Consider the following 14,028-nt stretch of genomic DNA (forward strand, 5'->3'; position numbering starts at 1 on the left):
TGAAGTTTCTCTATATATTCTGGGGAAACAAATACAACTAAAGCCATGTTTTGCTTTACATTTCCATTCTCCAAGTTTCCTTTAAAGAACAAATTTGTGTATGTAAAATACAAGTGGATATAATTTTCTTTTTAGTTTTAAAAAACTAAGTATTTTTTTCCCTCTCCCACCTACTTAGTGAAGAGAGAATTGGCATACACTCTACTTAAAATATTGGAATTTTACATAAAGCAATTTTAAAGGTAGCATTTTTAATTAGACAAAAATATTCTAACATTTTAACATTTACCATTAATCTGGCCACTATGCTTAGGACATGAAAAAATAAAACTTCATTTAAAATCTCTGCTATCACCATTTTCTTCAAATTCTATGGAATCTATTTTTTCACACACTACTTGAATTTAATAATTATTATGAAAACTTAGGAAGTATGACAACTAATGGGAAACCTTTTGGCTAGCAAAGAAATGTCAATTCCTCTTCCCCCTCACCTACAGGACTGAGAAAGAAGAATTCTGTCAGCAAGACTATACTGCTACTTGCAGTGAGCATCTCCTGTAACTAGAACTGTCATGCTTAAAAAAGCATGATTATATAAGACTAGTGATTTTTCATATTAAAAGCTAAAAGTAGAAACTGGATAGAAGATCCACTGGATAGAAGATACCACAGAGATATATTTCAAAACTTTTGGGATAACAATTATATCAATAAAGATGCTATAAGCTTCAAGTAGTTGCATGATGTTTTAAAACTAATGGACTACAACAGCAATTGTCAAAAAAAATTTTTTTTAGTAACAGGTTATATATTGAATGATTTTATGTTTAGATACTCCGTTAAAGCATTCTAAAGCTAAATGATTCTAATAACATTAGTAAATGTTAGTGCAAGTTGTATTTTAGAGGACTAAAGCTTATGAACTCAATTTTAATGTTTAGTAGCTTATCTCCTACTGTTTTAATAATTCAGAACTGGCTCATAATAAAATTAATGTTAACATTTTAAGCAAGGAGACTGTCAAAGGTTTTAAGAAGAAACAAACTTTTATAATTCTGTGTGTGTTCAGTCCCTCCCAAACAATATTCAGTAAAGAAACATTTTTGAATAAATGAGCATTAAGAATTGAGTGAGCCATTCATCTTTTAGATCTAGGCACATACAGAAAGGGATAGCAGAATTAAAAAAAAAAAAGCTTCACTGACTTACTACATTCTTTAAGAGAACCACCAAGTCATATACTTCTCTGTATCGTTTTATGGCACTAGGCACATAATTGACAATATTTAAGCTGAGTTGAAACAGAAGTTTAAGAACTATGTGATAACATGAACTATGAAGGTTTCTATTTTCATAATAAAAAAGAACTTAAATTTACTTGATTAATCACTCAACAAATATTAAGAACGAAGATCATTATTTTAAGAGTCTCCAGAAATATAATGTTCTAAAATGATGTTTTCATATCATTCACTGCTAAATCATTAAAGAAACAATTTGCACAGTAGTGAGGGTATGTTTTGACAAGCTGTGATTAACACAGCAGCCCAATTCAAGTGCTATCAAAGTGGTTACATTGGCAGGTCTTTTAAGAACTACATATATACATATATATTACATGTTATAATTCTTTTAAAAATTATTGTGCTCTTTGACACTTAGCTCCAGAAATACCATTAATGTGGTGCAGGTTAAGCAAGTATTTCAGGTAAACTTTCCTAACTCAGTGTTTTTCAAACTATTTATATGGAAGGACTAATATTTTAAAAAATTTTCAAATTGTCATAGACTGATATTTTATAAAGTTTATAAAATAAAAATGAACCACCAGAAAAATGAAATAAGAAACAACATACGGAAAACAAAGCCCCCCTAACTACTATAAAAGTTTTGGATCACTTATGCTTAATTTGTACAGTTATTTTATTGCTGACCAGCACAGTCTCATTCAAACACTGTGAGAAACATTATTGTAATGTACTGAACTATTTTCTGCCATTGTATCAAACATTGGGGATATAAAAGAAAACCAAAGACAGTCTCTAATTGCATGATTCTCACTGCGCAGTAGTTATCTGTCCAGAAGAGACAGAGGAAAACAGGTATGTGTGCATGTGCGTGTAGGTGTCCATGAGCAAATATGTGGGTGTATAAAAGGCAACTAGGAAGGAGGCAACATTAAATATAAAGAGACCTCAGACTTAATAAATTATGAGAATCTTAACTTTTAGTTAAGGAGCTAGGTAGGGTCCAATTTGGATTTTATCCTTTAGGTGATACGAAATGAGTATTAAGCAAGGAGGTATTTGCATTTAAAAACAATGACACTTTGTACTAAATGAATTAGAAGAGGATAAATGATGAACAAAAAGACGAGTTAGGAACAAAGAAATGAGTTAGATATATTTTTCAACAGTTTACTTAAAAGACACTCAAGTGTTAAAATACTGTACTGGCAGGACAGAAAAGGATAAATACAAGTGATATTTATGAACAGTAGAATCAACAGATCCTGTGGTAAGTCAGGTTTTGACTTGGGTCAATGATTGCACCTATAAGGTAGTATACTAAATAAAAGCACTAAGCTTCTAGGAAATATGTTCAGTCACAGACATACTGAGTTTGAGTTATCTGTAATATTATTTAGGCAGGGATGTCCACCTAATGGTTACATTTTGGAGGAAAACTCAGGAGGGAGAATTATGCTGGAGACAGCTTTGGGATTTGTCAGTTATAAGCAGATGTCAACTAGAGGGGCTACAAAGAGCCTACTGAAACAGGGAGTCAAGAATGACCTTACCAAATATAATTTCTGTGGAGTGGTATAATGGTCACAGTGATGATACAGCAGCAATTGATAGTTACACAATGCTTGTTATGTGCCAAGTACTTCTTAAGGATTTTATCTCCACATAACAGATAAAAAGTTTCTTATCCAAGGTCATACAACTTGTAAAGTTATAGTACTAGGATTTGAAGCAGTCCAACTGCAAAATCCAAGCTTTTACCTACGGTGCTATGTTGCAGTCATGAGGATTATTGAATGGAATATGAGAAAGTAGGGAGAAAGCACAGACCATCCCTTTTAAGGTCAAGGGTACTCCATCTTCCTCCTACCTCATTTTTTTAAAAAAGACTTGACCATGTACATATGCTGAAAGGAAGACAGTGAAGAGGTGAGGTTAAAGGTATAGAACAAACAAGAAATGATTAATGGAACAAGTTTCAAGGAAGGTAAGAAAGGTCTCAGGAAGATGGGTAGTATAATTATGATGATATAGATACTTTGATATGGTATTCAATGAATATAAGAGGAATCATAAAGTATATATTAATATTAGGAATTTCCTTATGAACAGTAACATTCTGGTCAAGAACTTGTTTTAAATTTCTTTTAAGAACAGTTACTGAAAGCTTTCTCTTGGGCAAGGTACATGATGCTTAAAAAAGCCCTGGGCAATTACTGAAGAATTTACACAAAATACCTTAATTTTATACCAAATCTATTTTAAAATATATGTATTCATTCATATATGCATAATAAATATGCATGTGTATGTATACTGGTGTTTGTGTATGTGTGTCAGCCAATGACTCGGCTTATATTTAAAGCAAAATCTGTCTAAATGAACACAGATCTTTAATTACACATGGGACCTGATTATTAAGCAGAGAGTGATTTTCCAGTAAACCCTTCAAATTCAAATAAATGTCATCTTTGATGCAATTACTTTAGGAGACTATATGTTTGTTTCACTGATACTGTCACTGCTCAAAATATTTTAGGTACTTCTCTTTTTAGAGCTGACAGATGTATGAAAAAGCACTGTTATCTATATAGCATCCAGGAGGTATCAATATGTTTACTGAGTGTATGAGCAATATGTTTTTTTGCTATGGTAAAATAAGATTTCTGATGTAGGGATTTCTATGATTAAAAAAAAAGGGTGCTCATGTGAACAAGTATAAGCTCTAATGTTATAGCTGTACCTCTGGCACGTCATTGCTATTTTCATCACCAGGTTAACCAAACATAAGTCTTAGTGAATAATGTACTCAATCAAATGAAATCAAGACCCAATTCAACTATCATCTCCTTAGGGAAGCCTCATTTATTTCCCAATAGATCTCTTCTCTTTGCTTCTAAAACAGTTGGCTATAATGCTTTCTATATCACATATTTTATCTATTTACATGTTTATCTTATTCACTACATAATGAAATTCTAGAAGATAGGCACTGTCTTTTTCAACTCTGTATTACCAATGTCTAGAACAATGCTTGGCACAGAGTAAGTCTCAATGTATGTTTATTGGATTAGCTAAATACATTAGCCACCCCAAACAAGAAGACTAGCCTAGCTGCTCTTAATTTCTTTGACCCTTTTTTCTTTCAACTAGAGATGAACCCAACTGTCTTACTGTATGAACCCAGCCATCTATTTTATGCACTATGTAGCTAAACACTGTTAGAGAGAATTTTAAGTGAATAAATTTGTATCATTCTAAATTGATGGTCTTCATTCTCAAATGAGATCTCAGTATTGCCGAGCAATCTTATTTATGCATTCTTAGCTTATAATATGAGCTCATTCTTTTGGAAGTCATCACAAAATCTAGAAACTACTTGAATCCATAATCCCCTTCTTTTCTCTTGTTGCAACAGTAGTATCTTTCCTCTACTCACATGTTAAACTGTAAGTCTTAGTCCTGGAATCAATTTTTCACAGATGCCTTCTCTTTACAGATGCTATTACTTCCCTGATTTTAAAACCAGCTACAAAAAGCCACATATTTATTTCCAGCCTAAGCCTGTGTCTGTATTCCATACTCTTAGACCATCTGTCTATGATGTATCAACTTGGATACTTCATGGGCATGACAAACTGCATATGCCTAAAATTAACTCATAATCTTCTCCTTACTTCAAACCTACCTCCCCTGTGTCTCTCCTCCCATTGTTATCATTATGTCATCATTATGATGTACAAGCCAGAAGCCAGACACACACTTGTGATTTCCTTTACTTTTCATTACTTTGAATGCTGGCTACATGCCAGACACTGTTTGAGGTAGCAGGGCTATAGCAGTGACTAAAACAAAGTCCCCATGCTCACGGAGCATGAATTGGGAGTAGGGAGAGGCAAACGGACAAAAAAAAGAAAATCATATATATATATATATATATATATATATATATATATATATATATAGAGAGAGAGAGAGAGAGAGAGAGAGATAAAGAGAGAGCGAGAGAGCAAATATCAGATGGTCATGCAATGGGAAGGGCAGTTACCACTGTATATAGAGCAAGGAGGGAAACATCTGACTCATATAAGTGTAGAGACCTCAAGCAGGAACATTTGTGGAATATGTGAGGGGGCTAAGAGAGGAGCGAGCAGAGTGAGCATGGAAGAAAGTGGTAGAAAATAAGATAGCAGGAGCCCTTATAGTCTCTTTTAAGAACTATAGCTTGGTGAAATGAGAAGGCATTTAGTGATATGAACAAGGAGTAACAGGAAATGTTTTTTAAAAAAAAAAAAAAAAAAAACACAAACCACAAACCTATTTATTTGGCTGTGCTGGGTCTTAGACGTAGCATGTGGGATAGCTCCCTGAACAGGGATTGAACCCAGGCCCCATGCATTGGGGGCATGGCATCCTAGCCTTTGGACCACCAGGAAAGGCCCTGCTTTAAGTTTAAAATGATCTCTGAAAGTTCATTTTTGAGGATGAATCATAGGGGCTAAGGGTATAAGCAGAGAAATCAGTTAAAAGATAACTGCAGTAAACTAGATGAGATGATAGCTGCCTGGAACCTTTAATGCCTTTGTAATGCATTAAAATCCAAATTCCCCCTACATGATCTGATCTTTGCCTATTTCTTTGAACTCATTTTATTACCCCTTCCCCATTTTAAATATTATCCTACAGGTTACTCATCTTTGGTTCCTCAAACTTGCCTGCCTTAGGGGCTTTGCACATGCTGTTGCTCTGTCTGACATCAATTCTCACCTGCCCAACTAACAACTATTCTTTGGTCACCGTTCCAACATTACTTCTGGGGAGCATGACATCCAGTATAAATCAGATGTTCTCCCAGCTCTTGTAATACTCATTGTACCTTCCATGATTTTTTCTCTTTATGATGCTTATCACACTCACAATTTTATGTTTATACTCTATTAGACTAGTAGGGCTTCCCTAGTGGCTCAGACAGTAAAGAATCTGCCTGCATGCAGAAGACCTGAATTTGATCCCTGGGTTGGGAAGATCTCCTGGAGAAGGAAATGGCTACCCACTCCAGTATTACTGCCTAGAGAATTCCATGGATAGAGGAGCCTGGTGGGCTACAGTCCATGGGATCACAGAGTCAAACACGACTAAGCGATGATCACTTTCCCCTGCTAGACTACAATTCATGGAAATAGTACTGTTTTGTTCACCACAGCATAGTCAGTATCTCCCAGAGTGAAAGGCACTTAGTGAGCCTTTGGTGAATATTTGCTGAGTAAATGAATGGATGTGCTAAGGCACTTCAGTTGTGTCTCTTTGCGACCCCATGGAGTGTAGCCCACCAGGCTCCTCTGCCCATGGGATTCTCCAGGCAAGAATGCTGGAGTGGGTTGTCCTTTTCTTCTCCAATGAAGGGATGACTTAACACTTTTTATTTGAAAAAAATTATACAGCTTGATCCCCTACAATATTCTGGAGATAAAGCACTGAATAACATTTTTTGAAAATCAACTTTATCATTAAAGGAAGATCCATCAGTGATATTCAGAAGAATGAAAGCAATTCTAAAAAGAGTTCTTAAATTATTTCGAACACACCATCAAATATAATCTCCCAGGGAAAGTGTCTGAATCATAAAATAGTAATACTACCTTATGGAAACATTTTGTATTATGGGGACCATATATTTGGCATAAACATAAAAACATTCTTAATGGATGCACAACAATGTGAATATACTTAATACCACTGAACTGTACACTTAAAAGATAGTTGAAATGGTAAATGTTGCTATGTATATGCGACCACAATAAAATAAAAGATCTTAAAGGCACTTCTTACAAGTTGACTAGTATAATTATGAAAGATACATTATCTCAGGATGTCTGAATTAAAACAGACATCCTAATGTCAGCCAGTTTGAACTCTTTCATTAACTTGTCTTAGTGAATGACAAGTTACTTACACTTCCCTTGCCTCAATTTCCTCTTCAGTGAAATAAGGATACCAGATGCCCTAACTCAAAGGTCTCTATGAAGGGAAAAGAACATGACAGTGATAGAAAAAACCACCTTTACTATGCAAAGAAGGGTACTGTTACTATCAGAGGTTGTAGGTTCACTACTGGGCTCTTAATATTTTAATATGAGTTTATGAGCATTAGTAATCTATTTTAAATACTATTATTAATTAATGCAATGGTTTTTAGTAACCAACTCGCTTGCCAAACATAGTTTAGAAATTATTGTAAAGAAGTGATTGCTAACACTAAGCAAAAGTTTCCATACAGATAGTACTAAAAAAAAAAAAAAAAAGAACCAAGTATCCATTATTGGCAAAGCAAAAACACTAATGAAGTTGATCACTGGTAACATGAATTACCACAAACTATTTTTACTCACAAACTGAAATAGAAAGATGATCTTAAGCGTGACAGTAGAAGAAAAAAAAATCAAATAGAGAGGGCCTCTTATAATTAATACAGCATAACATTAACTGACTAGAATTTACATACATACATTAGGACAAACAGGCAAAAGATAAAAAGCCTTTAAGATGTATATAGCATGGCTTTCTCCTTTCTAAGGCTCTGTCCAATAGCTTATATTTTTCTAGTGACTAATAATACCTATTTATAAAATTTAGAACATAAACCTGATATACTTTAGAATATTCTAATCATAATGTGTTGAGTGACATGCATATTTTTAATAAAGGAAAAAAAAGTATTTTGGAAAAAGCTGTTGACATCAAGGAAATGAACTGTTTTTGATTGTTAGGTAATACAAATAAATCTGAAACCATTTTGTTTTCTTGCTTCTTTACTATGCAAAGAAGGGTACTTTGGTAACTACTACAACAGGTAAGTTTTAGTAGTTACCATTATAAAGACTGACATTTCTTATGTTTCCAATTACAAATACTTTGAATAATTATTAAAATCAATACAAGATAATTCAGTCATCATATTAATAACTGCTGCTATATGTTAGCACTCCAAGTAATTCTACCTCGTGAGTGTAATGTAAAACAATTCTGTATTAAAATCAGATGTTATTATCTTCAACTCCTTGAAATAAGCCTTTCCCTTGTAATCTGTACTCATGTCATTTCATATTCTAGAATTAGGGACTGACAAAACATAAGAAAATTTATATTAACAGAAACAGAGGCATTAATCCTAGAGAAATGTATATATTAATTTGGAAGAATGTGAAGAACAGACAAGTAAGATCACTGGTTACAGAAGGCATATTTTCATGATCAGAAATCACCATTAGCCAACTTACACAGGTACAAGGCATTCGATCAGAGATACTGCTTCTGCCCCAGTTATGAAAACTAAATACTTACAGAATTATGCTATATATACTCTTTCCCCTAATAATCTGCCTGACAATTAAAGTTCTCTTTTCCCAGTCCCCTTACTTTTTCTAAAGAGAAGAAATACGTCTCCCTTTCGCTAGTTCAAACAAGGGAGAAGTAAAAACATCTGGCATCTGTGATAAGAAAGTGAATGGTTCTAATATAATAAGGTTGTTTCCATTTCTTTACCTTTATCAAAATGGAAAGATCTGACTGAGTTGCCATTTGACAAGATGATTACATATATTTTTGATGCTAGTCTGCCATGTAATTTTAGGCACACAGTATGGAAGGAGCTCAAATATAATGAGTTTAATTGCTTGGGTAAAAATCTGCCATAAGAATAGTATTTTAATTTTTCATCAGCCACATTCTCAGTTTATCTGAAGTCATCATTTTCTTCAAAATCCTAAACTATTAAAAAAAAATTCTTGTTTCTGTGGTTAGCTGTTTCATTTTTGTGATTGAAAGAAACTATGTTCATTTATTGAATCAAAAGTTCGGTTAATTTGAATAAAAATTAGAAAGTTTCATGTTAAACTGTGTTTCCAAGAATTTGTTCCAATAAATGCAAAAGAAAGCTCAAGGTGAGTATAGAAAAGCATTATACTTAGTTCTGTTCAAAGCTATGAAGTACTCCAACACAGAAATAATAGCTTTAGTAGTGACTTTTTCACAGTTTTGCATTATATGAGAATCCAGTTTCTTAAAAGAATGTTATTTCTGTGTAATATTACTCATTCTCTTTAATAACTCATTTTATTACTCATTGTTTTTAATTACTTCAAAAAAAAGACTTTTCAACTTTCTATATTCTTTGGAAACTTTCTACATTCTTTGGAATTTACAGAATAACTTTTTACCTAACCCAACAGATCATAGGAAAAAGGTGACTTTAAAATCATTTGAAATTTCAACTGACATTTATGACAAAGGATAAAAAATAGGTCCTTATCATCTCTTTTTTTCAATTACTTCTTAGTGTCTATTTTAAGAAGCCCTATTACTTTCAGGTAAAGAGTTTGAAAACAACCATCTTACGCCATGCTGCTTTCCAGTGGAAAAGACCATATCACTCCCTTGCTTCAAATCCATCTGAAGAGCTGCTTCTTCCAGGAAGCCAATCATGAGCATCCTACGCCTTGACAATGAAAAAGACAAGGGTTGGAGTGCTCCTGAAATCTACTCAACTAATGCTAATTAAAATTACCTCCAAAAATGCAAATTTAAAAAACTAGACATTTTCTCAATGCAGTAGAATATTAAGGGCACTGAAAAACTACTTTGCTAACTCATTTTGCTATTGGAACACAGTGATGTATGCCTATAATCATAACTACTGAGGAGGCTGAGGCCAGAGATTACCTGAACTCAAGAACTATAAATTCCCTGCAGACTGATTATTCATGAAAAGTTCTATGCTGTTATATCCCTTGCTTAGTCAGTATGCTTAGGAGAGCTAAGTTAACAAAACTCGGAGATGATAAATATCATTATTTAAATAACTCTAAACAACAACAACAACAAAATTAAAAGTACATTCAATTTTTCCTTCATTCACTAGGTCCAGACAAAGCGGAATAAGACTCGTAGGAAAGGAGAAAAAATACACACAGGGACTATGGATGGTAGAATTTTCCCACAGTCACTCTGCTTAACTCCTTCAGATAAAAAAAAGATAAAATAATATCAACCTAATGCCTATTCATTTATGATGTGCCAGTCACTATCCTAAGAACTTTATATTCATCAACTCACTTAATCCCCATAAAACTCCTAAGATAAGGGGACTACTGATTTTATTTTCCTCACGTGAAGAGAAAAATAGTTGTAGATGTAACTTATACAGGGTAGCACAGCTAATTAGCAGGAGAGATGTTAAACTACTCCTTAGAGTCCTAGGATTCCATGAGCATGCTCCTGGGGACATTAAATAGAAGAAAAGCAGACAGGACTCTGGGCACTTCAACCAACCAAAGCAACTTCACTGTATCTATTCAATTGCTGAGGATACAATTAAAGTTTTCACAGTAATAATTCAAAAAAGATTTTCATGTTAAAAACCAAAACATCTGAAAATTACAGTATCAAGACTATAATCTTAATAGGTCAGGACTATCTCACATGTTTGACATCTAGCAAATATTAACTAGATAAACAAACTATATAGCAGCACTATACTCATCAGAAAAATTTAACACTTATCCATACCATTAAACCAGAGAAAATCTTGAGTATCAGCATTTTTAAACTGAAGAATAACAATGATAATATTAAATAACACTTAAATTTGTGCTTAGTTTTTAATCACAAATGATCAATTTCATTATCTCAAGGCTACTGATGGGTTAAGCATAACCTATGCTCACATAGAAAAAATAGCAATGCTTTTGCACCCATGTTTTTAAAGATATTATCAACAATTACACTGCCTGAAGTACTAATGTCCACTCATATCTTTTAGAATTACTGAACTAATAAGAGATTATATTACAATTCAAATTATCAGTAGAAAATTTATTTTATAATATTTATTGAAGTTAATGAACTATCTTTCATTTCACAGAAGTTACAAGGAAACTTAAATGGTGAATTTTCTACTTCAGAGCTGACATCTAAAGCAATTAAAAATTATAGATGCTTTAAGAAAATAAAACTGAAGTACTAGTATTTCTAATTCTGCATGTGGATTAATTTTAAAAAGCAGCAAAAATTAAAACTAATTTTTTCTCTTCCCCAACTTGGAAAGTTTTAACGAGAGTAGTTCTTTAAAATACTTTGCTGAAATTTTCATGAAAAATTTCTCTTTTATGATTATCAGAAAATTACAAACTATCACCCTAACAAACCTCATCCTCACGTCTGTATCTCAGTTGAAATGAAACAAACGGTGAAATATACTAAAGAGAAGTCAGCATTAGGTATACCAGTTTATTGTAATAAAACTGCTTTCAACAGAAGAATAAAGTAGTAAAATGAAGTTTTTACCTTAAATATATACACAAGGGAAGTTCAACAAATGCCAAATCTAGCTCAACATAGTCGATTAGTAGATTTCATTTTAATATTCAATTTTGAGAAACTGAGCTAACCATATGGAGACAACACTAAGTAGACTCTAACAAAGGCACAGGAAACGAGACTGTAATATTGCCTTAGAAGAAATTTAGTTTGAATGTAAGCCAGAGACTCTCTGGCATGAATGATTAGCATGAACACTAATTCTTGTTCTAATGGACTCAAATTTTTGATGCTTATACAACTAAAATTTTTACAAAAATCCTATTCTTAATCCTTATGAAAAACCACCAAGATTGGTTTTCCATACTAGAATGTTAAAAACAAAACCCAAAAACCTCAAGATATCAAGCCTCCAGAAAGAAAATAATTTTGGTAATGTAAGGATAAGCAGCTGTATAAAAATTAATGTCACTGGCGATATGAGAAAGGGTTTTCTGATACTGATATAACCACTGTTTATATATATAGAACATTTTCCAGAGATGGTGCTAAATATGATTTTTCAGTGATTAGGTATAGCAGTCCGACAGATACAGAAACAAAATGACAATTGTCTGCCCTGTCCCTATCTCAGAAAGCTCAGCACCCATGCACTTTATTATCTAAATTAAACTGTCAGGATAACAACAGTTTTGGCTTGTTCTTTTCAGATGAGTTACCTTTCTCTCTTCTGGAAAATAAAGACAAAATATTTTAAAATTAAATTGTCTAACTAGTGCTAGGATCCTAGAAAAAAAATTTGGATACAGTGATTCACATTAAAGTATAAGCAGTATTACTCATCAAAGTAGGTTTAAAGGAAAAGTTTATTAAACCTACACAATATCTGCTTGAGCAGACAATTTACTGATTGGCTCACCTTTAAACCAAGATATCTGGAAACTATCAATTTTACACACCCTAGTGCATGTCTTAAAAAAGCTGTTAACTCCTGGTCAAGAGTTATGATGGCTAAATTTTAATTTTTCAAGAATGCTATAAAGACAATGGTTAATTTAGGAAACAAGTGGATTAATGAGAATGTACAAATTATTTAGAATTTTGAATGAGAAAGAGTCCTATACTTTTTTCAGAGAGTCAAAAAGATTTGCAAGTATGTCCTTATCAATCTACATCTGTGTTTAATCTGTATCTTTGGAGGGTGCCTCCTGGGCACAGGAGATTCAGTATTAAAATCTGATTCAGTATTAAAATCTGAATAGAGAACAGAATACTGTAAATTTAGAAATAAAACTCATAATTGGGGGGAAAAAAAGACTTGACAAATGTAGGTAAAATTCAAATATCAAAATAGTATACCATTATCTTGGGCTCTTTGAAACACAAAATTTTATTTTAAAAGGGAAATAAAATAACCAGCTCTAATTTTATGCACAGTGACAGTGATATTCAAGTATATATAGCTCTTGTTACCTCTAAATCAAAGCTATCAGTATTTCACAAGTAAAGTTGGAAGAAGGTACAGACAATAGGAAGAAAAAGGAAGCTCTATGGAACAGACAAAGGGGAAAAAAGGGCAGTGATCTCTTATATCCCCAAATTGAAAGAGCATTAAGGGAAAGTGATTTATTAAAATGTGTATACAAAACTTCATTAATTTTTTTAAAAAAAATCTTAATTTCACATTAAGGTTAAAAAAAAAGATTTAAAATATATATATATATTTTTTAAGAGGTGGAACACTGGTGACCATAAAAGCATTTTCTGAGATTTCCATCCATGTCTTAAAAAACAAAAGACTTCATGTAAAGGAGAGATCTCACTAGTTTTTCTTTTCTTCTCAGAGAGCCTAAGTTTTCTGATAGGAATTATATTTTCCCATGAATTTATATTTCATCTTCTACTATGTGATAATCAATCATATGCCACCTAACTGAGAAGCATAAGGTATTCTACTACCAGCATCAGAATGAATCAAATGTGCATTCTTCAAGCTTCCATGAAAACAAAAGCTCTTCAAACATATTATATAATACTCAAGTTGTGACACGTAAAACCCAACTCTATTCCTCCTGTATTACTGATTTCCATAAAGCACAGGAGTTTCACTTTGTTTGGAAAGACCTACCTGAAAAGCTGAGTTCATGAAACACGTATTTCCCAAATTACTTAGGCCACAGAGGCCTGGTTGTTCATTGTTTCTTCCAGGTTCTGAATAATCATAGTTCTTATAAGCAGTATATGATGGGAGACAATAATTTGAGTTTTTCACACTGGAAGGAAAAACAAAAAATATTTTTCATAATGCACAATTATCATACAGTTATAATGAACAGAGTATTTTAAACCTATTTGAGATAGGTGGTCAGATATTAATTTTTTTTATAAAATACTTAACTGAGGTACTTCTGACATGAACCTAAATCACAACAACCCCCTTAATTAATATATTCCTCATTTAATC

At 32.8% G+C, this 14,028-nt stretch overlaps 1 protein-coding gene across 4 annotated transcripts in view; it reads right to left on the minus strand.

Annotated features, from left to right (window-relative positions):
• The window catches only part of USP15 (ubiquitin specific peptidase 15), a 129,439-nt gene that overhangs the window by 29,947 nt on the left and 85,464 nt on the right, over positions 1–14,028 (minus strand). For 3 of the 4 annotated variants that reach the window (XM_005680249.3, XM_005680250.3, XM_018047997.1), the window contains one exon: positions 13,693–13,837. In XM_005680249.3, coding sequence (XP_005680306.1) covers positions 13,693–13,837 — 145 coding nt within the window. Of the gene's footprint in view, positions 1–13,692; positions 13,838–14,028 lie in introns of those variants that run through there. The other variant, XR_001918065.1, reaches the window with a different exon arrangement.

The sequence above is a fragment of the Capra hircus genome, chromosome 5, assembly GCF_001704415.2.
Source record: "Capra hircus breed San Clemente chromosome 5, ASM170441v1, whole genome shotgun sequence".
In the NCBI taxonomy this organism is placed as follows: Eukaryota; Metazoa; Chordata; class Mammalia; order Artiodactyla; family Bovidae; genus Capra; species Capra hircus.